The 25211-nt window shown below is 38.6% G+C and overlaps 1 protein-coding gene across 46 annotated transcripts in view; it reads right to left on the reverse strand.

Moving 5' to 3' along the window:
• The window catches only part of celf2 (cugbp, Elav-like family member 2), a 143646-nt gene that overhangs the window by 85203 nt on the left and 33232 nt on the right, over positions 1–25211 (reverse strand). For 34 of the 46 annotated variants that reach the window (XM_081363774.1, XM_081363761.1, XM_081363772.1 and 31 more), the window contains exon 2: positions 22496–22531. In XM_081363774.1, the coding sequence (XP_081219900.1) occupies positions 22496–22531 (36 nt within the window). Of the gene's footprint in view, positions 1–4538; positions 4777–22495; positions 22532–25211 lie in introns of those variants that run through there. The other 12 variants (XM_081363741.1, XM_081363740.1, XM_081363745.1 and 9 more) reach the window with 5 other exon arrangements.

Here is a 25211-nt window from a genome sequence, read left to right on the forward strand (position 1 = left end):
GGCAGGGAAGGTAGTTAGATGGAGAATAAGACGAAGGAGGACATGCTAACGATGGCAGATATGGGGCGGGATAAAATACTCCATTATATTAGGGGTGGTCTTAAGAAAATCAAGGAAGCATAGCAGCCACAAAGGGAGGTTCTTGTGAGCAACTGAAAATGACAAATGCTCTCCTTCTCCATCGCTGTTTTTTTGTAGGGTGGAGTTTTTAGAATGGAACGACTAAGCCTAAGAACTGCTAACATCCCTTACAGCACCTCTAAAAAACAAAAGACTCAAAACGGTAGAAGTCAGCATAGCCTGATTGTAAAAACGTGATTCTAGCAACATTTTTGCAAAAATGTACCTTTAAATTCAATCCACTGAAAAGAAAACTAGAGGAAGCAACAACTTTTTCACACAACTTATGATTACAGGGGCAGACTACAGATCAATAAATACTTATTTTCATATGGTCCCTTGCACAATACTACAGTATGTTATGACCTCAAAACACTTTTACCATAGTGAATTATTTGTAAGCTATATTTTGATGTTTACATCACATAATCAGCTCGGTAGTAAAAAAAAAAAACGTATAGTTCAAATTGGAAGAGCCATATTTATATCCAGTATATGCACACCACATATCAGTCGAATTCAGAATATCAGAAAACTGCGCACTGCTTGACAACCGTAAACATCTATCCTGCGGTCCTGCTTAGTGACAGAAATGTAGATATATTACGGTAACAAAATCTCTACCTTCTGATGCATTTGTTGCACAATATATACGTCAGCCCTAGCATTTTAGCCGTGTACATACATGCATGTAGATGGACATAAAAGCTGCAAGCGGTATGTCAGAAGAGTCTGTTTGGTCTCATGAATATTTGATTAACTCATGGATTATGTAAAGCAGTGAGCGTGCTCATTTGGGTGAGAGCACACATATGCATACTCTCAGTTACGGCCTAATTCATAGGCTACAATACAGATATTTTGGGTCAGGTCATATCAGATCAGCACACACACAGACATATACTGTATACACACATGACCTAATGAATTAGTGATGTTTTAATTGTCTCTAAAGCCTCCTTTTCCCTATATCAGACAAATGACAGACCGGAAGTCATATCACAGGAACTGCGTGAAGTTCTAAACCAGATGCAAATAATTCGAATTAAAAGGACAAAGTGAGAATTACCACTCTACACTATTCCATTAAAATTGTCCAAAATAATCCCTTTACATAACAATTACTTTGATTAGATTTAGAATGCTTTTCTTGTGTTTTTTACATTTATTTTATCATGACCAATTTGAAAGTTCTGTGCGACCACCACTAGGGGACAAACTGCGAAAACCATGCGCGAATGTCAGAGATATTTTAAATGTTAAGATTTGATTCGGTTCACAAAATATGTCTGAATGAATTGTTTATAAATTTGAATAATCCAGTTATCGAGTTTAACTCAGTGTCTCAATGATTTGGTCGCAGCGGTTAAAAGATTATCAGAGGGGAAGATTATCATTGAATATTTATATGAATTTTGGCCCAAAACTAATGCACAATAGTGTATAGTACACAATTGTTTTAGATTCTGCATTGGAGCTTGAAAGCCTTTTGTGTTCAATGGAAGTCTTTGCATTGGTATAATATTATGGTGAGAGTCTTAAGTCAACTATGCATTTGAACTGTCAACATGTTTCTAACTACCTATCTGAATAACAACACATGTGGTTTAATGACACATTTGACTGTAACTATCATCCACTTGAGTATTGTGGTTCGCTAGAGAGTGCATGTAAGCCTGTCACTGTAATCTGGGATCACTAGCCTGGCTAATCTTCTACATTAACTCGACCCCAGTTGTTTACATTATCACCATGGCAACCAGCAGCAATGCTATTATGACATCACATGATATCAACAGCATGTCGTATTGCTTTAGACACCCCTAATATTCATTTCTGTCATATTGATCTAGAACTAAATCTGTCTCCTAAATCATAAAACCATCCAACATTCAAACTAAAGGCCCGTTTCTGCTTCCCGCTATCCCAGAATGCCAACCTCGGAGGGATTTTTGCCCAGTGCAGTGAACCTTACTGGTTTAATTGAACAGGTCTTGTGTAGCAAAATTGGAGTTTAAATAAATTTGCCATTTCTCTCCAAGTCCTACATTCATTAAAGAGCCTTTCTCTCCTTTCCTTTCTCTATCCATCTCCCCCCGTTCCTTTGTTTCAACATCCCTCCCCCCGTTTCCCTCATTAAAGCGGGACCCTGAGAGCGCTGGTCACTGCTTCTCATTTATTTTCATTTGAAACTCGCGCAGCTTCGCTGAGCCACAGCTCGACGCTGGGCACCTAGGGACAGGTCATTCTCCTATAACACAAAACCACCCATTTCTGCAACACGTTCGCGCACATATCCCAGAATGCACAGTGACAGCAGCCTGTCTCCACAGCCACACACAGACACAACCGCCATCGCCTTGTTTTACCATAATGAAAGGCTTTCCAAGCCACTAATTGCAGAGTACAAACTCCAATGTTTGTAGCGGAAAGTCGGCAGTGCTGTACGAGTGGTTTTAGGAAGAAAGTGGAAGTTTTTATGACAGTCCGTTAAGAACCGACCTGGTGTTATCCGTGATTGCTTAACCCTTAAATTTCCTGTACGAAACACATCATTTATAGCTTTGTCAGCTAAAGTCAAACTCATACAAGCTCCACTTGATAATCTAGTGGGCTGCCTACCTACACAACATCATAAATTTAAACATGACTATGATAACTGAAAATGCTGTCTAAGCAGGCAGCTCTTCAGGTTTTTGTCCAAACATGATGTCTAGGCTGGCAGTTTATCAGGTTTTGAGACTGTGATGTGCATAAATGAAGTCTAGGTAGGAAGACCACTAGGTTTTGAAATATAAGAAATATATAAGTATAAAAGAAACGTTTCAGATATGTTCAAAATTGGTTACCATCAATAGTAAATAAAGTCATTGAATTTCTAGACATCATTACAGTACATTCGGCATCATACCGACTGAAGTTGAAACTCAGCGGCATAAATCGATGTGAGTCCTCAGCGAACGAAGCATTACATCAACCGCCAGAGGCACACGCAATAGATTCTTTTATAGTCCCAGCATGTATGGTTTTCCCTTTGAATGTGGCCCTTCGTGTAGCTCCATAAATCATTTTTGCATCAAATAACGCTAAACGTTCTCAAGTCCATAGATTCAGTCCCAGTCGCGTTGGGGTACATTTGTTAATATTTGGTAGTATTTCTCTAATGAGCATGCTTGTGTGTGATGGTTATGCCACGCTTACATTTGACATTTCTTTATTGGAGGAGGTTGAGTTATAGCCAATGTATGTGTGTGTGTTACAAGAAGACCTGACTGCAGTCATTGGAGAGATTCATGTTCCTTGGGGGCTATTTTAAAAGCCATTGAGCACAAGTACAATGAATGAGTAAAAGGCCATAAATCTACTCTTTAAACCAACATGGCCGCCTCTCTGGCCCAACTAATGCCCTCACACCCCATTACACTCCGCACATTAAAAGCCCACGTTATTAACTGCCCATAACCCTGGGATAAAAACCAACCCGACACGGCCCGATTAGCACCCTTCTCCAGTTTTAAAAAATGGCCAGAGACAGAGATGAGAAGAGAGGTAGAAAGCAAGCCACAAAGTGAGTGACAGCCTCATTGTTGGGGCGTCCCATTGTTGAGAATGCTTTCAGCGCTACCCTCCTTCCATCTCTCCACCGAATGCTCCCCTCCATCCCTCTCTCCAGACCCCCCCACCCTTTTAAATCCAATCGTCAGAGAGGCGTGCAAACAAAAGCAGACATCTTTCTAGTGGCGGGACGGGGCTTAACCCCTCCTGCTCATCCCTCTCTTTGTTTAATGCGATTATTACATCCAAACAAACTCAGAATTTAGGTACTCGCAAGTATGTTTGCACACTTAAATGTACGCGCATATACTAAGGTGAATTATTATGGATTAAGAACGCTTGTATGGAAACGCGACCAGTGTGCAATAAGGGAGGACAATGATTTGCATGCACAATTTTATTGTAATAAATTTGATTTCCCTTTCTGTCACACTGTTTCGCTTGCACACACGCGCATTATCCTGCGTGCACGTACACGCATCTCTCAACACTTATCTATAGCTGTATCAACTCTTCAGTTTTTAAAGAGGCTCCAAACGAACCGTAGGGGATGAGAAACAAGAGAGGGGAACATTGCAAGCTGTGCATTTTCACGGTTGGCAAGACGAGTGCCGACGGTACAGCACAGACAGGGTCCCGCAATTTGACAAAAACACAACTGCATGCAAGCACAGCTCAAACGGCCTACAATCGGCATGTCAACGAACCAAGCCAACAAAACCGCAGGCTTCCCTCAACCAAACATTCCTGAAATGGCTCTCCGCATGCCTGCAGCTATGAACGGCGAACCTTTCGGAGATACCCTGATCTGTGTGTGTGTGTGTGCATGTATGTCTTTGTGTTCTGTCCAGGGACAGCGTTACCTCAGCAGCAGTTCTTCTGTGCTCCTCATGGAGACAGCGCTGTTCGCGGTAGATGGGTATCGCATGCTGTCCACACACACACTCGGCACAAAGCCCAGCTCAGACGAGTGCTCCAACATCGCCGTTACTCCGAATGCAAGCATGCACTACACACGCACACGATCCTTGTGCTTTCAGTTGTGGCGGGTGTACGCTGGCCCTTTCTCTGGCATCTGAATCCTCTCTCTCTCTCTCTCTCTGTCTCGCAGTAACACTCCCACCCATCCACCCTCACTGGCTCCCTCCTCCTTCCTCTTGTCCCTCCCCTCCTCCCGACTCACTGGGCTGTGATAACCCTTTCTGACAGCTCATGTTGTTTTTGGGCCACAGCTAGTGCTGTTAGCCTGGTGCTGGCTAGCATTGGGAAGCCTGCTGTTGTCCAGGATGCCCAACACCCCAGAGGACAGCTCGTATCTTGTATCCATATGAGAATAACAACTAAAGAAGTGCTGTTTAAACAATTAGAAAAAGCCAAAACTCTACATTTGGTACTACAATTTCATCTATCTCAAGAGCATTCACCTTTGTCCTAATTTTATTTGTCAACATAGGCAAAAAGGAAAAGTTGCAGAGATGGGATGCAAGAATGTGCCTTCTGTGAATGACTCCAAGCACGCTAAAATAGGGACTTCTTTATATATCAATGGTGAAGAACCGAAAGCTAAGTGAAATAAATGAGTTGAGATAAAGAGTGATTCGCTTAAAACAGTGTCTCTCAACTTCAGTCCTCAGGACCCTCTTTCCAGACTGTTTTAAATGTCTCTCTATTTAACACACTAACAAGCTGATGAGTTGAATCAGATGTTTTAATAAGTGAGACATCTTCTGGGAGGTGGGTTCCCAGGACTAAAATTGAGACACACTGGCTTAACCCTTAAATGCATAAATGTTTGGCCAATCAGTATTACATAATCTTGTTTTTTTAAGGTCCTAGATCTAAATCTAACACGGATGGACCTACCTGTCGTGATAATGTAAAACTCTCCTGATACATAAGAAACAATTACAGAAGAATAAAACAAAGCATATTTGGTTATCTTTTGGAGCTTGGAAGGGTTCAGTTCGAGCAGATGTTTTATACCATCATCACTGTCCTCGTTAGAGCTCATTTCCCAGCACATTCAGCATCTGGCTCATATTCGCCATCTCTTAAAAGTATAATTTACAAAATATTCAAAATCAACATTTTAATCACTGACAGCTTCTTGACAGATCCACCATCAAGTGACAGTGACACTAATTTTTGATTGCGTTGCTCTGCAATAAATCACTGAACCATTTCAAGTTTTGCTGATGATACTTCCTATTCTTTTGTTTTCTGCCTGCGGTAACTATGAGTGAAACGTCACTTCATCATTGTGTATCAGACATTGACACCTTGTGAAAAAAAAGGTGAATTGCACTTAATCATCAAAGATTAGATTATTGTTGTGCAGAAAAAACGTACATTGTTACACACCTCGGTGCGTTAGTTGTTAGTAAATCAGATTTACTCGTTAGCAAATCGTACATTTTTACAAATAAATGAATGGAAAAATAGGCAGTATCTTGTAAAAAAATAAAATTAAATCTTGTTATATTGTTTATAATGCATTGATTTAGGAATACTAAGAAGGTAAGGGTAGTGAATGACGTCCCACATCACTAAAGACCTGAGGTATGCGTTTAAGGGTCAAAGAATAACCAGCTTTGTATTGTTACAATGTTAGTAGTATATAAATAGACAATTTGTACTCTTTCACTATGGTACCTAAATATACCAGTTTATTTGTCAGCAAATGTCAGCCAGATGATGCAAAAAACAGGGCCCAGGTAATGTGGAGAAAGAATACACATTGTTCATTTACATGCTTCACCGACTTTGTAACCGGTTGGAAAACAGGCAAAGTTGCCTTTTAACAGAAAATCACCACGGTAAGAAAATAATGGGTACTGTGTTAAAATCGTAAAATGGTTATATAAACTGAACTTGTCTTCACTTGGTCTGAGCGGTTTCACTGTTTAGCGTGCCAAGTTTTGAGGCATGCTTCCAGGTTAGGGTATACATCATTGCTACTCCTTCTTTTTTTTTTTTTTTTTCTTCCTCTCAGAGACAACACTACAGGCTTTTTGAGGACCATTGTTTTGATAAATTAGTCCTGCGGTGGGAAAGCAGAAAATCACCAGGGACGTGGATTAGTTTAAACGAGGGTTCTGAGCGTGTGTTGTATGTGCAATTCTAAGAAGCCCATTTGTCCTCCCAATAGGAACATTTTGTTAAATAGTCACACTCATCTGAAAATAACCTCTTGTCATTGCTCTTTCTTTTCACCATCTGTTCCTACCCCTCCATCTCTCTCTCATTCTCTCCATTCCAGAAAAACATATTTACCTCTTCTCTCTTTAAATGTCTCCTCCTTTCACAAGTTTCTCACTCTCTCTCTCCCTCTTCCAAATGTCTTCCAGATATGCCTGTTTAAAAATGCATTGTGTTTATTACGGCTTATGAATGTTTAATCACGAGAAAAACACATCAGAGGATCAAGGGCACCGATTCATTAAAGGACAAAATTTTGTGTTGCACCTTGCACAATTGGCTACGATCATTCATAACACTTGCAATAATTGGCAAAGTAATTTGTTTACCAAACACCTGCGGTCCTGAGGTGCCCTGTTAATGTCCTATAACTGTACCTGCAATAGTTGCAGATCCCATCACTTCAAAAAAAGAGTTTTCCTTCAACGCTGATCTGCATTATAGTGACCATAGTGATTTCAATTACAGATGTCATGCAAATAAAATTGGTTAGAGGCGTAAAACAACCAGTTCCAAATGTCTCTTTGCTCCATCTGCCACCTCCTTTCCTTTCTCTCTTTCTGTTTTTCTTTACCGCCAGCCCCTCTGCCAGTCTCACATGTGCTAGTCACTGTAAATGTAATGGTTGTCCAGCAGCGAGTGTTTCTGAGTGGCAGGCATATAGTCAGATGTGGGCAGGGAACTTAACGGCTAGATGAAAATGCCAAATGTATTACCGATCAATTCTAGTTCACGCTGTTTTTCATTTAAACTCGCAGGAGGGGTATTTTTTGGCATTTGTTTTGCAACATGAAAATCTACGTCTGTCTGCGTGAGGGTTGAAGTCGAGCTGCTACTGACAGCCAAAGACGAAATATATGCCAGGCATGATCACTGGTTTTATATGATCTCTGGCAATGGTATTTAGCTGCGTCTGAGGATGATGCCTAATCACACACAATTGGTTGAGTCCATAGGGCCCATTATGAGTGATTAGTCCAATATAGGGGAAGTAACGAGAAGCGAAGCAAAGAGACGGAATGAGAAAAAGAATAAGTTGAAATTAGATTAGAAAGATGAGAAAAGATGAGACAAGATGAAAGAAATTGAGAAAATAACAGATAGAATAAGGCAAGGGAAAAAGAATAGAGAAGAGATGACAAGAGATGAGACAAGACGAGATAAAATGAGAAGAAACAATGAGATAATAAGAGAAGTAAAACGATGGAGACAAGAAGAGATGAGACAAGGTGAGACAAAATGAGAAAAGGGATGAGTTGAGACAAGAAGAAAAAAGAATAGAGCAGAGATGAGACAGGGTGAGACAAAATAAGAAAAGAACAAATAAGATGTGACAAGAAGAGAAAATAATAGAGAAGAGATGATTAAATAAGACAAGATTAGATCAAATACGAAGAGAAAAGAGGAGATGAGACAAAATTAAATGATGAGAAAGTAAAGAGACGAGTACACAATAAGATACTGTGAGAAAAGAGAAGTGGCAAGATGTGAGAAGGCAAAAAGGAAAGAGAGGTGACGAGACATGACAAAAATAGAGAGAAACAGTGGTGGAGGGTGAGAGAGATCTCTGCATGTATAGACAGTGCCCTGGGACAATTTGTGCAGACACACACACTCAAAACCAAAGCAGGCCGATTATAAAATCATTTACAGTCCATCGCACAAACATAACGTTCTCTGTCAAGTCGTTGTATTGCATTTACAGTTTAATGAAATGACCTAGTTAGAGTATCTTCCTGCTTTCTCTCCCTCTGTGCTTTCCTGCAATATTCAATAGAATGTTTTTCACTTTTCTTCTCTTCTGCCTAATTGTCTTGTCTATAACGGTGATTAAAAGGTCAATGTCCAATCCCTCCTAGCCATGACAACCCATCTTGAATGGCTGTCTATGTTGCGACTAGTTACTAGGCTGGACTTTTGGGTATTTCATCTCAAAACGGTCCTGAAACTGGGTTTATTGTCCCCTCGGGAGCTTCCAAATACAGTCTTAGCGGGCACACAGGACACATACTCGAGTTCAAAAAGAGTTTTAACAGAACACAAGGGGGTTTCGGATGTGTTTTTAACAACTAGGCTCGTCGCCAGTTATTGATAAGTATGATATTAAAAAGACAGGACATTTTTTCAATGACACAATGGCACAAGATCCATTTTAACTTAGTCTTAGCCTCACTCACAGTATGTTCACTGACCAAAGCACCATTTGAAGTCATTAAGTCTACTATTACATGATAATAATAGTGTAATAATAGTGTAATAAGCATAAAAAACTTGGATTTGTCACTTTAAATGTCAATTAGGCAGTGAACAATAAGTGGACAACCTTTGGCCAAAAATAAGCTGCAGTAATACTGTTCAATGGAAAGTTGCAAGCTACATAAGGGGTGACATACAGGGTAATAAAGGGTGATCAGGAGTAGAGTATTTTACCTGAAAATTATCTTAAAGCTCAAACCTAACTCAGATTAAGACCAAAGCAAATAATTTTCCTCATTGAGGAGAGCTAAAAGATGCAATTTTGATGTGTTGTGCATGACAAGCACAGGGACTGCAAAGTCATCTGTGGCACCATTAAAAGTGAGACTTTGCAAATTTGTGTGCCTGTTTCTTTAAGTTTCTTTAAGGTCAGGCTGATGCAATTCACAGAGGTTCTGTCTTTATTAATAAAAGTTATCTAGCCTTAAAAAAGATGGCATATCAAAGGAATATCCCAGCGAGTGGAGAGAGGGACAACGAGAGATAAACCTAAGGTGTTTTGTCTGAACATGAGAGTTCTTGAGCTAACATTAATAAAATAAGGATTATGTGATGTCAGCGCTGTGCCATTTCACCTATCCAAACCCGCACTTGGCTCTCTTTGACCAGCACTCTCGGATTATTTTACCTCGTTTTGTCTCTCAGGCCCAAAAACCTCATGTCTCTATCAGAATGCAGTCCACGTGGGAACCTCAGAAAAAAGGAAGACCCTCAATTCATTCTCTCTTTCTGTCTCTCGTTCTGCAGGAGGAATGCACCAAAACACAGATGAATAATTTAGAGTTTTTTTTTCCAAAGAAAAGGTTTGACGCAGCAGAAGAAAGAGCTGCTATAAAACATGCATGAGATACACGCGTCCACAATCAGATTGCTGATATGAAGAATTAATCTTATCTTTAAAACACGGCAGGACCACATGAAAGCGCAGCAGAAAACTGTTCATAAGTTTTTGGCTTTCGGATAACCCTATTATGGGGATGAGATGAGATAGATCTCCTACATTGTTCCAGTGACAACGTTATTATGGCCAATCAAATACAAACAGTGCCTTAATACGAAGACGACCAATCAACAGAGATTAAAGACACAAAGGCACAATCCATGAATGGCAGTTAGAGTGAAGCGTTCAATGAGTGCTAATGTCAGCGGGACTATTCATGATCCTGTTGCCGGTAGATCAAAGGTTTGGCAGGAACTGTGTGTGTGTGTGTGTGTGTGTGTAAGGAGAAGGAAGGAGATCATAAGAAACTAAAGAGCTTGTTAATCTTTCAAAGTTGGTGTGTGTCTTGTAGACGTATAGTAGAGGTCTGCACAGACAAAATATTCATCTGAAAATATAGGTAATTTAGTGTTATTAATTGTAGCAAATATAATGTGATAAAAAATTAATGCATTTAATAAACCTGAGTCATTTCAGAATAAGGGATATTCTTACCACTGGAGCCATTGATATGATCAGAGAAATTTAAGTTATTCACATAGAGCATCTTCTTTTTTTCAAAACTAAGATGGAACACAAGATATTAGATATATTAGATATGTATGTACAAGAAATGGTAATGCTCAATGCACATTTTTCAAACTTCGATGTTCTTTTAACTTATGTTTTAATACATGGCGCACAGTGAGACACAATGAAACAACCAAATAAAAAATAAAAAATAATAATAATAAAATAAAAATAAAAATAAAATAAAATAAAACCCAAGCCAAAAACTGGTACTTTTAGAATGGTTAACCCATAGATGTTCATCTAATCACAAAGCTCATACACACACAGTTTGAGCTGCACCAGTGAGGATTTTTTTCTCCTTGTCCTCCGTCTCACACATGCACACGTGCTTGAACTTCCAAGCGGCACCTAGAATAAGACAGCCAGTCGGGCATGTTCTATTTTGAGCTATTAGCAGACAGAAATTAATTTGTCACCTTCCATTAGAGGCCTGATTCCGGAGTTCTGTCTCCTCAATTATTTCCTCAACACACATACACACAGCAAAAGCCATTTGCCCCCACTATTTATATGGAAAATGTTTTGCTTGGATAGATGATTTTTCTTCTTCTACATTGTCATTGTATTCAGGTCCATATTTGCTCTTGACTGAACTCTGTACGTGTGTGTGTGTTTGTGTAAGTGTGTGTACGTGTTTGTGTATGCTTCCAAACTGAAATAAGGACTATTGTGCTTTTGGATGCGGATTTGTCTGTGTAGACACTTCAAAGCCAGCACGCTCTCTCAAAGAATGACAGAAAAACAGAAGAGGTAGAGTATCTGTTCATTAGGATGTTAATGAGAGAGAGACAGAAAACACAACTCTTTCTTTTTCTTCCTGGGTATTTTTGGCTATTGAGCAGCATCAAAATAATCTAAATATTTCCCCTTCTCTGTGAAAAGCTGTCAACAGCGGAATTTTTGCTATGAAATATCATCTTCAATGTCACGCCGATGAATAATCATAAAACAATGACAATAAATATTAAACGGGCGAAATTCTTCACTTTTATTCATTTATTTATTTCATTTACAGCATTTTATTCCCTGAAGTCCACTTTAATAATGCTAGTCACAGACATAATCACCATTTCCACTTTCTATACATAATTACATGAACACAAACCTTTCAAGCTAAGCAAGATCAATCTCACGTCATTGCATTCTCACTGTATTCTCAGTTTTGCAACAAGAAGTGCTAAAGCTAGCATTAGCCTCAGCAGTTTTCGTTTTCAGGTCAACTACTGTCATGATACAGCAACAGTTTGAAGAGAATCTTGCTAAGCTAGCTAGTTAATGTTAGTTATAAACTGTATTTTACTGCTACTTGAATTAAGGAGCTCGATCGTATATGGGGAAAGCTAGCTGTTAGCATTCCCATTCATCTCAACGACAGTGTCAAGTATTGCGTTTCCCGAGAAACTATACATTCTCTCGCATTTACTCTAACTAGCAAAACATTTGCGTCCTCTCACAAAACTATTCCAAAGTTTTTTGGGTCAACACACAGTTTCTTGGAGGAACGTAAAAGTTTAGCAAGAGAAGGCAAAGGCATTGAAACATAAATTTTAAACATAAATCAATTTTTTTTTTCACCACATCCCTTTAGGGGTTCTGTGAACCTCCACGTATCAGCATAGTTCACTGACGTTCATTAGGCTAGGCTACTTTGCGGAATACTAAGTAGTAATTGCTATGTAAATGTGGGCGGTCATTTGTTAATGAGCTAATGTTTATGACATTATAATCATGAATACTCAACCCAGGCTCATTGGGAAAATGTTGAGCCTAAACTGTGAATATTTCTTTATTCCTGCGGCTTAATTTCCCTGAATGGGTGAAATGAGGTGGAAGTTTACATGGTGGACGTGCTTTGCATGTGTGTCTAATGTTAAAGGTCAGAAAGTATTTTCAATTGGTCAAGTTTTTCTGACAACTGTCAAACTCATCTCCACACACGCGTGCGCACATACATGACAAAGATGACGGAGGCCAGCTCAACCCTAAGGGGAATTGCACTTTTCTTTCACCCATACCTTACAAACAAACGAGCGATTCTCTCTCTTCAGCTTGAAGGAAGCATTCCTCTGGGTATGAGGCTGTCAACCTGACACTCATGTCTGGACTAGTTCATCTGTCCTGTGTGTGTGTGTGTGTCTGGCCTGAACTAAAATAGTTCAGATCCTGCTATATTCTGCTCTATTTTTGAGATCAACCACCCAGGATACATTTAAACCATATGTGTGTGTGTATTTTGATAATGTGTACATACTGTATATCCTATGTGTGTGTGTGTGTGTGTGCGTGTGTCTGAAAGAGGTTAATGGCTTAGTCAGTAACTGGTCAAACCCAAAAGAGGTGTTTGACGATTGATGGACCTGTATGGACTGTGTGTATGTGTGTCTGTGTGTGTGATTTTCTAGATAGAACGACAGAGTGAGAAGCCGAGCGAGAGACAAGTTCTTCCATCGGCAATGCTACTGCACACACACTTATTGTGACACCACATCCTCTTCTCTTCCAGTAAAATCTTATGTAACATGGGCACACACACTTACACAAACCCCCACTCTCCCTTAAACACACAACCTAACTGCTGCAATTACTAAAATGAGTCACGGATGCCACAGGTCATGACACCACAACTGGTCGCTTTAGTTAAAGCTTATATCAAACTCAAAATGTAGTTAAGGGAATTAAAATTCAATATTACTCACTTTCACGTAATTCCAAAATGAATTATTTTCTTCAAATCACATAGTTCTCTAGTCTCATTCGAGCTTGTAATTCAGACATGATGCATGAATACAGTGAGTGTCATTGGTGGCATGCCTAGTGACGATAACTGACTAAAAAATTAAAAAAAAATTTGTTAACTGAAAAACAGCAAATAACATAAATGGGATTCAAAATAAAATAAAACATATGTTAAAGGAGAACTCCGGTCAATTTTAACATTGAGCTAATTTTTTGTACATTTGGAGTGCTGTCAATACAGAGAACAACGACAAAAATCGGTGTTGCCTACACCGAGTTATTCTATTTTTAAAATTTGCACCCTGTTGACTTCAATGGGGCAAGTACTAAACCTGCTTTTAGCCTCTTAACATCCTTGATGTGTCATTACAAGTGCACAGAAAATGTGAGTGATTCCTTCAGAGTGAACACGGGTGAATCTGACTGCAGTAGATGTGAAAGAAATGTATAAAAATGATGTTATTTAAGCCAGCGCAAATACCTGTGTTTACATCCTGTTTTCGGGTGAAGTCCAAAGTAGTCGATTGCCGAGTTCACGCGCATAGGTTTAGTTACCTATTATCACGAGCGTGAACTCGGCAATCGACTACTTTTTTTATCGACTATTCAATCGACAATTTGCGCTGGCTTAAATAACATCATTTTTATACATTTCTTTCACATCTACTGCAGTCAGATTCACTCGTGTTCACTCTGAAGGAATCACTCACATTTTCTGTGCACTTGTAATGACACATCAAGGATGTTAAGAGGCTAAAAGCAGGTTTAGTACTTGCCCCATTGAAGTCAACAGGGTGCAAATTTTAAAAATAGAATAACTCGGTGTAGGCAACACCGATTTTTGTCGTTGTTCTCTGTATTGACAGCACTCCAAATGTACAAAAAAATTAGCTCAATGTTAAAATTGACCGGAGTTCTCCTTTAATTGTAAAAAAATCTTGGTAACACTTTTACAATAAGGTTAATTAGTTAACATTAGTTAATGTATTAACTAACATGACGATGAGCAATACATTTGTTACAGTATTTATTCATCTTTGTTAATGTTAGTTAATAAAAATACAATTGTTCAAATACAAATACAACCTTTGATTTTATTGAAATTAATATGAACTAACATTAATAAATGCTAAAGAAGTAGTGTTCATTCAGTTCATGTTAACTAAGGTAGTTAAGTAATGTTAACTAAAGAAAATTAATATAAAGTGTTACCAAAATCCTTTTCGAAATTGTAAATACAATACAATTTCAACTGAAAAAGTTCTTTCTACTTAAAAAATAAATAAATTGTGTGTGTGTGTGTGGTTTCTTTATAATTATGTGTGAGATTTACTAGCAATTACTGAGTGAAAAATGTTTCAAAGGAAATCCAAATGCCAGAGATTTTGTTTTAGATTTTGAGACATTCTAAACATTTTCTCTACAAATATACTCAAAGCAAGTGGAATAGCAGCCTCTTTTCTTCTTTAAGTCTGTGTACGTGACAGGCCACTCTGTGCTGTCTAGCTGATTTAGATATTAAGGTCTGAGTCACTGTACGCATACACATTCGCATTACACAAGTCACATTGGCAGTATCCTCCTCCCAGATCTCATAAATATTAATCCCCCGTGAGCTCATTAGAATGGCCACGCTGCGCTGCACTGCCATCTAGTGAGACACTTCCTCTCATGAATATTCAAAGCGTGGGGGGGCCCAACGGTCGTTAGAGGAGAAAAATCGGGAGACAATACCCCAATCAGGGATGAGGGACGGGACTTTGTGTGCGAATGTGTAATTAAGCAGAGCATTCAGACTCTTTTATGGTGTTTCTGTTTAGAGGCTCTCGTTTATTCCAGCAAAGTGTATGAACTGGGCTAGATGAACAACAAATGCAAATATTTTACTGAAACGCACAAACATAAGCAAAAATATGAGGCTATTCCACCATGAGGGTATTAGTGATGTGACATGGCGTTTGTTTAAACGCATTATGCTAATGTATTAACGGCTTACGACAGGATCCTCACGTTGTAGGTGGGACGTGGTGTTTTTGGATTTCCCGTTTTATGTTTGTAAATTTACATTGTGTACGGGAGGCTTTGTGAAATGTTCCACCGGCTGTTGGGGGCCGCTAGCGTTTTTGTGCGCGTACGTAATGTTAGACAGCTGTTTCTCGATCCAGAACATCTGTGAGGTATTAGGATTGTGAGTAACAGTAGGGCAGCACTCCAAGGTCTCACGCCTCATATCACTCAGCCTACATGAGGCCTCACCGTGGAGCTCGTCCAGGTGCCTCCCCCTAAAGACGGAGATGGGGTCCTGTGGCGCAGCTCGTTCAGAGGGCTGCCTAACGAACCTTTCACAAGGCCTCACCTCGGGTGGCTCATTCAGAAGCCTGCAAATGATGTTCTGTTCAATGGAAACAAACACTAGCCGGCTATTGTGAAACGAGTAACAATGGTTATGAAGAGAGAAGTCGAGAAACAGCATGGCTTAGCAAGTCATGTAATTGATTTCATAGGGTTGGTGTGTATTTGCAGCAATATTCGTTATTTACATCTTCATACTTGTATGTATAATGAACTACTCAGATTTGCAACTTTATATTTAGAATTTGTAACTATTTAACTTGGATTTGCAAATATCAAGATTTATAACTATATATTCAGATTTGCTTTATATCGTGTAAATATCTCTCTCTCTAGATTTACACAACATTTTTAACTATATACTTGGATTTAAAAAGTATAATTTACTTTTTTTAATTTACAATTTAAAACTATACATTTAAATTTACAGATTATATTCAGAATTGATAACATAATCAAGATTAACTATCCAGATTTACACATTATATTCAGAATTTACAACCTTATAATCAAGTTGTATGTTTATGCAAATTTGCAAGTATATATTCGGAACCACAACTAGTTCTGTTGATCACAAATCTAAAAATGTACAAATAAGCTGATATATTGAATGTTTTAGCATTACTCATTAGGTTATCTTTTTTAAAATCATTTAGCAAACAGCGTTGAAAGCTTTTTCATTTTGAATGATGTATTTTTAAATACCTTAAACATACTGTACAACTATAATCAAAAGAGTATTAACTTTGTATTTAGATTTACACAATATTTACAGAACCTAATCAGAATTTACAACTATTTCATCAAATTCACTTCTTAAAAGGAGTCATTTCATGTGCATTCTAAATCGTAAAGTAAAAAAAATAGACTGAATGTGATTTGAACATCACACTGGAAATGTTTGAGCAATGCTTTGCAGACGTGCAAAGAGAAAACACATAGAATATGTGCCATCATCAGGGTGACGCAAATAAGAAAGATGCTTTTGACTTTTCCATTCAAGTTGTATGTGTTAATGTGTTTTTGGTTTGTGTAAAATGTTTTTGGTCCACTTGAATTTTTTCTTGGAAGGACATATTTGCAACGTTTTCTCAGCTGAACGGTCGATATTGATATTGAAAGAACAGTGCGTCTATCTATTTTCACAGACGTCAAATTAAATACGGCATCAGGCCTGACCAAAGTCTATAGTCCCACAGTACTATTTCTTTTCAGTGATCTGTCTCAATGTGATCATTTTGAAAGGTTCTTATGAAAAGGCCTAATAATCAATCTACAGAAAAAAAAAAAAAAAAAACAGTGGACAAAAGAGAAAACAGGCCCATTCAGATTTACAAAATACATCAATCTACACAAGGGACAAACCTGAATACTTGTAATAAACCTTGAAGGTTTATACTTGCGATATCCAGGGACTATTTTTTCATGTTTCTTTCTCTCCCTCTTTTCCTATTCCTCTCTCAGAGTTGGATTATAAATAGTGTTGATTGACAGGTCTGCTTAGATGGTAATTAGAGCGGTTGCTGGGGTGAAGGGGGCGGGTCAGTCTCTGTGGTGATAATGAGGCCGGGTCCCACACGGGCCGCCATGACGGTTCGGTAACCGTTCTCTTGTGCTGCCATCCCGGCTCCCATAATTATCGGTTGTTTTCTCTATGAGAACATAATCGCCACGGAGAGATGCAATTAGCTGACAACCGATTCCGCCCCCACCCCCCTCTTCCTCTCGGCCCCCCCACTGCTGTTAAGACCCCCGGTACCGAGAAAAAAAAAATGGAGTGAAAAAAGAAAAGAAATGGTTTTGATGCAGCTAGCTAAGAGGCAGTCAGTCATTCAGCATGAGGGAATCGGTGATTGCACACAGGAGCTAATTACACAGTCACATGTTCATTCACTTCCTTTTCTCTTTGTTATGCGATGGATGTTGAAAGAAAAAGATAAAAAGAGAGATTAGAGTATCTCTGCATCTAAGTTGACAACTGTATTTCGGATGGTAGCCCATAGGAAAGAAAAAGCACATAGGAGGTGCCTTAAACCCTATTGTTCTTCTGTTCAGAGACACCAAGGTCCCAAACATACTTCACTTTCAGGATGAAACTTTTTTTGATTCTAAAGAGATTTTAACTTTATATTCTTTATTCAACATTTAGCTTTATTCAACAAATAACATGCTTCAAATATAGCTATATATACAGCAGTATATTTTTTTCTATATTTTATTTTCTTACAAAGTGTTAACAATATTTAAATATATATATTAATACTTCAGTACAATACTTCATATATATATATATATATATCCTATATATTATTAATTTTATTTATTTTATTGTATTGTATCTACAATTTATTTCAAAAATATAATATAATATATAATATAATACAGTGAGGAAAATAAGTATTTGAACACCCTGCTATTTTGCAAGTTCTCCCACTTGGAAATCATGGAGAGGTCTGAAATTGTCATCGTAGGTGCATGTCCACTGTGAGAGACATAATAAAAAAAATAAAAAAATCCAGAAATCACAATATATGATTTTTTAACTATTTATTTGTATGATACAGCTGCAAATAGGTATTTGAACACCTGTCTATCAGCTAGAATTCTGACCCTCAAAGACCTGTTAGTCTGCCTTTAAAATGTCCACCTCCACTCCATTTATTATCCTAAATTAGATGAACCTGTTTGAGGTCGTTAGCTGCATAAAGACACCTGTCCACCCCATACAATCAGTAAGAATCCAACTACTAACATGGCCAAGACCAAAGAGCTGTCCAAAGACACTAGAGAAAAAATTGTACACCTCCACAAGGCTGGTAAGGGCTATGGGGAAATTGCCAAGCAGCTTGGTGAAAAAAGGTCCACTGTTGGAGTAATCATTAGAGAATGGAAGAAGCTAAACATGACTGTCAATCTCCTTGGACTGGGGCTCCATGCAAGATCTCACCTCGTGGGGTCTCAATGATCCTAAGAAAGGTGAGAAATCCGCCCAGAACTACACGGGAGGAGCTGGTCAATGACCTGAAAATAGCTGGGACCACCGTTTCCAAGGTTACTGTTGGTAATACACTAAGACGTCATGGTTTGAAATCATGCATGGCACGGAAGGTTCCCCTGCTTAAACCAGCACATGTCAAGGCCCGTCTTAAGTTTGCCAATGACCATTTGGATGATCCAGAGGAGTCATGGGAGAAAGTCATGTGGTCAGATGAGACCAAAATAGAACTTTTTGGTCATAATTCCACTAAACGTGTTTGGAGGAAGAAGAATGATGAGTACCATCCCAAGAACACCATCCCTACTGTGAAGCATGGGGGTGGTAGCATCATGCTTTGGGGGTGTTTTTCTGCACATGGGACAGGGCGACTGCACTGTATAAAGGAGAGGATGACTGGGGCCATGTATTGCGAGATTTTGGGGAACATCCACCTTCCCTCAGTTAGAGCACTGAATATGGGTCGAGGCTGGGTCTTCCAACATGACAATGACCCGAAGCACACAGCCAGGATAACCAAGGAGTGGCTCTGTAAGAAGCATATCAAGGTTCTGGCGTGGCCTAGCCAGTCTCCAGACCTAAACCCAATAGAGAATCTTTGGAGGGAGCTCAAACTCTGTGTTTCTCAGCGACAGCCCAGAAACCTGACTGATCTAGAGAAGATCTGTGTGGAGGAGTGGGCCAAAATCCCTCCTGCAGTGTGTGCAAACCTGGTGAACCTGGTGCAGCTGTATCATACAAATAAATAGTTAAAAAACCATACATTGTGATTTCTGGATTTATTTATTTTTTTAGATTATGTCTCTCACAGTGGACATGCACCTACGATGACAATTTCACACCCCTCCATGATTTCTAAGTGGGATAACTTGCAAAATAGCAGGGTGTTCAAATACTTATTTTCCTCACTGTAAAATATAATATAGCAACTTTTAAAAATTCAAGAGAAAAAAATAAGAGAAGATTCATTGCAAAATTATCATTTGGGAATGAGATTAAATGGAGAACAAATGGAGACTACCTCACGTCTCCTGAGACTTGTCTTGCGCTGCACCATGGGAATTTAAGTCATTGTGTTTCTTTTTAGCACAAGTCCCCCCACACCTTACTATGTAAATTAGGCTCATTATAGATTCCATACATTATTATTCCTCTGGGAGGAATTTTCCCTTTAGGCCGAAACATACTTTGCACAAACGTTTCTAGTTACCCAACTTCGATTGCATGTGTCAGAGCGCTATTCATAACCCATCGCAGGTATGCATTGCATTCTCAGCATTTCCACAAGGGGTAATAGAGCTCCCATTATCATGTATGTCTATTGTAAGTTTGCTCAACCAGGTCATTTGCTGTTTGAATTCTGAGGTCTGTTACCACTTCGGTAATGCAAGGATGAGTTCACCCAAGCCTTCGCATCTGCATTAGCATACTTTCATAAAGCATGTTCCTGTACACTTACATTTACACACAAACAAAAGTACTTTTCCCCCCTATAATTCTTCCTAATACACCAAAATAACAGTCCCCTTTCCTCCCTTCCCTGTCATATCCTCTGCTCTATCTCTAGTTCATTTCCTCACGCTCCAGAGGTGTTTTGCTATCCTTGTGAATTTCAGAGTGTTCTTTTACACTTCATCTGCAAATAAAGTCGCATGAAAATTGCTTTAACCGCAAGACACACACGACTTTTGGCGAACAGATGAATGCTGAGGTAATTCTGGGTGTGGTGCAAGAGAGAGAAGTTGGGGGATTCGATCAACAATATTTGGCAAATTAAACCCATATGCACACTCATTACATCATCATGTTCCTGGAAAACACAGATCTTGGATGGGGAAACATGTTTTTCTTTTGGAAACCCCATATTATGTTAGCTTTTTTTAACACAAACAGTGGGCGGGAACTGATAAGCGGGTTTGGCAATGGATTCGAGGTAGACGGCATATTAACTTGAAACATATGGAAGCAATGCTATGAGGGATTGGGGGATATTTATTTGCTATGATGGATATTTACTTCAGTCAGTTGTTGAGTTTTAAGAAAAATCTCCTTTGAATTTAGTATTCTGTCATGTCATATTCGCTCATTTTACTGTAACGTCCACAGCATTTTCCGAGGGTGACATATTTTTTTCCTTTTTCTGAATGCCCTTGAAAACTCACAGGCTGTCTGTCAATCAGCCAGTTGCCGGCGGTAACCCACAGTGCATCGGCTTAACGACAAGAGAGGGTGCCGAACTCCGGCACCGGCTTTGAGTTTCAGTGTGCCGCCCTGAGGAAGAAAGCTCCTCTCCAGATGAGACGTGACAATTTATTCTTAACAGAATTCCCGATGAAAAATAGGTGTAGCTATTTCAGGATCAGCAGTTTATCAAAAAAACTCTCAGCAGCTCCTCTCTCTCTCTCGCTCTTTCGATGTGTCGTCTCATAGCCGTGGGGCTGGGTTTAATGGCCCTCAGTCACAGATCTTTACCAGCCTCAACTCTAGCACCCTCGACTCTGAGAACACCTTATATATCTCGATCTCTTTCCCTGTCATCTTGCTCTCCGCTCGTAATCAAAAATTCTGAAAAAAATATGTTAAAATCGGCATAGCCTGAGCTTCCTCTTTCTTCTTTCTAAAAATCCAAACATCCTCGTCTGCTGCTGTCCTTACATTGGACGCTGGCTTCAGATGCATCAGGCCTTGAATGGTACTGGAATGCTGTTTGAGCTTGTCATTAGCACTGCTCTGAAACCCTACTGCCTACAGTACATACTGTAGGCAGCTACCTTCTAAGAGGGCATGCAAACTGAAATGGAACCGCATAAATTATTGATTTAGAACAGACTACATAGGCAGCCCTATAAAAAAAGAGCGCCTCAAGAGACTCCGCTGCCAATTAATTCCAATGGACTTTGACGTTAGCATGTTGCTCAGCTAAAAACACAAAACTTTAGTATAAATCGACATAACAGAGGCAAATATTGGGTAAAACTGTTTATTTATAATTAGATTAAGCTACTGTAACTTTTTGCTATTGTATATCGTACAATATGAATAGATTTAAAGCCGACAACTCTATGGATTCGTCCGCCATCTTGGATAAAAAGGCAGCATCCAACTTGAAATGGTTCCTCATAAATTACTTGAATTCAAGCGGTCTAGGTAGGCAGCAATAAAATGCAAGTTAGCATGTTGCTAAGCTAAAAGCATGATACTCTAATGAGCATAAAAACTCATAACGTATACAAATGTTGGACAAAATATGCCATTTTTATTTAGATTTAACCATATTGATACTTTTTCAGTATGAAACAACATTTCTCTGAGCTCGTCCGCCATCTTGGAATTTTTTTCCCCACTGAGCTCATTGCAGTGCATTCTGGGATTGCCTTCTCTATGAAGGATACACATATTTTTTAAGCCAACCTGTTGGAACGGAAATCAGAAGTACACCTAAGATGCCTTAAAATACAGTCTAGGTAGGCAGCTCACTTTATTATATGGTGAAGTTATATTAAACATTATTGAGAGCATACATGGAAAAGGTCACGAAGGTATACAATGTATGAGTGTTGTGTTTGTTGGAAAAGCAATCCAGCGATCAACCCAAGGTCTCAGTTAAAAAAATAAATAAAAAATGATTAAAAAAAGACAGCATTTCTGCTTTGTGTGTATGAAACAGAAAAAAAAACTGAAAAAACACCACATCAATATCACAGTCAACACACTATTGAACAGCCAGAACTGAATACAAATAATTGACAGAGAAAGAGAAACAGTCTTACCTCTGTATAGTTCCAGTCAGATCACTTGCGTCCTGCCTGTGAGAGAGAAAAAAGAGAAAATTAAATCATTAGCTCAGTGAAAGTCAAATGCATAACCATTTTGGTAAGCAATGAGCAGTTACAATTACACATTTGGCAGACACTTTTATCCAAAGGGACATACGTTGCATTTTAACAATTCATGCATCCCCTGGTAATCGAACCCATGATCAAAGGTGATGTTAGTTCCATGCCCTAATGTTTGAGCTCTAGTGATACTGGTAACAAATCAGGGCCAATTCTGCTTAAATTGACATCAATAACAAGAATTAAACAATAAACAATAAAAATTCTATTACATTTTTGTTTTTTAATTCTAAATGAGTTATTTTAGCCATTTATCATTGTATTTAAATGAATAATTAATAATTAATATTATTTCTTTAAAGAAAATAAACAATAAATAAATTTTAATATTTAAAATATTTAAAATAAAACATACACAAATTAATAAATCTAAACATTTAAATAAATAAATCGATCAATAAATGAATGAACAGACAAACAAACAAACAAATAAATTAATACAATTTATGAATAAAATGTATGTGCGTGCGTGTGTGTGTGTGTGTGTGTGTGTGTGATAGTACTTAAGTGTATGTGGTTATTTCTGCAGGGAGCTCTCATGCATTGCTTTAGCTGCAGGTGCATTCAACATCTGTACGATAACATTCACTTCACTGCTGTCTACATTACACACACACACACACACACACACACACTACACCCCCTTCTCTCCGTCTTTCTCTCACACGTCCAATCATCCACACCCTCTCTCTCTTTCCCATCCCTCCATTCTCCTGTCATTTCAGAGTGTTCGGCTTTTGGGAAAACATGAGTGCTGAATGTTTGAGGCGAAGGGTGCCTGTATTAATGTCTCTCGCTCGCTCTCTCTCTGTCTCTCTCTTTCTCTCTCTCTCTGAGGAGAAGCAGACGGACATATGGAGCGTCACAAGCCACTGAGCCCAAGAGAAGTGGAGAAGAAAAAATGGACAGCAAGAGAGAGAGTGTAAGAATAGTACATTGTGAGCACCTCTTTCAGACTTCTCTGACATATATATATATATATATATATATATATATATATATATATATATATATATATATATATATATATATATATATATATATATATATATATACAGTGCTATGCATAAGTTTAGACACCCATGCTAAAGTTGACTAAAAAGAGGAATAAAAAATCATCTTTTGGAAATTGAACTTAATGCCTTAATTTAAAAAAATAGGAAAAATCCAACCTATGCCAATGCCAATCTCTAGGTATGGTGAAGGCTATGTGATGATGTAGGGCTATTTTAATTCCAGAGGCCAAGGGAACTTTATCAGGATGCATAGTATCCTGGATCCATGAAGTAACTGGCCTTTAAAAATAAAAATAAAAATCTGCCTGCCTCTATGGGAATTTAACATAGGGATGTCCAAACTTATGCAACCTGTATTTTAAGGAAGAATATTTATTTATTTACGATACATTATTCATTCACAAAGAAAATTGGTGTCCTTAAAGGTTGGATTTTTCCAATTTTTTTTAAATAAGGCATTAGGTTCAATTTCCAAAAGATGATTTTTTATTCCTCTTTTTAGTCAACTTTAGTATGGGTGTCTAAACTTATGCGTATTTTTACAGTATTATTTTCTTACTGTAAAAATTGCTACAGTAAAATGCAATGACTTTTAAAAGTAAAAACAGCATAAATTAATTGATTTTCCGATTTTTTTTGTAAAATATGAGTTTCATCCATGTATGTGTTTGTGGCAACATGCATGCTTTTCTGTTTGTGGGAATAAATCAACTGAATAAAAACCAGCAATCAGTTTGTGCGACCTTTACAATTGCGTTTACGAGAAAAAACAAAACAAACATCCAGTACCATTTCAAAACTGCCGTGAAAAGGCAGACTGCTGCATTCAAAGAGCAAATCAATTGCGGCCAATTCACCATGGCTAATCTTGGCCCTCATTCAACATGGCACCCAAGCTCAGGTAATCAAAATGAGCTCCGCACTCTTCTTAGCACCAAACAGCCCACTCCAAATAGTTTTTTTTTCTTTTTTATGCTTTTTTTGTTGTTGCTTCATATCCCTCCATTCCCCAACCGCTGAGCTCCTGCTGTGTGTATGAAGAAAGAGACCGTGCCTCCCACCGCATGTTAATAAATTGGTCCCCTGTGGACAACGGGGAGGAGGTGTGCGGTCATGATTCTGAAAGCTTCCGGTGAAACGGGCGCTGTTTGATAACAGCTGCCGTCAGCGCTGTTGAATAACAGGATGGCAGCTATACACTTATTAATGGTGAATTATTCCTTTATTCCGGCCCAAATGAGAGGGATGCAGAGGGATAGCATATGCCGGCACTGGTGATCAGAGCAAAGGTGGGCTGGAGGTTACTTTCCATTTCAAAGAGCCACACAGCGAGAGGTCTGTCCACGGTTTCTGTCGTATATACCTTCGCATTGAGCTTGACTGGGATTGAATTCTGCAAGGCCTTAACACAGCTGTGTTTTCACACAAAAACATTTTTTTTTTCAGTCTTCTCCCCCTCCAACATGTAAACGTCGGTGAGAAATTGGGGTTTAGAAAAGAGAATATATATATTTCTTTTCTTTTTTTTTTTGAAAGCTCCAGTTCCACTCTGAACTGACATTTTTAGGGGCATT

Source organism: Scardinius erythrophthalmus (genome assembly GCF_964197995.2).
Source record: "Scardinius erythrophthalmus genome assembly, chromosome: 4".
Taxonomy (NCBI): Eukaryota; Metazoa; Chordata; class Actinopteri; order Cypriniformes; family Leuciscidae; genus Scardinius; species Scardinius erythrophthalmus.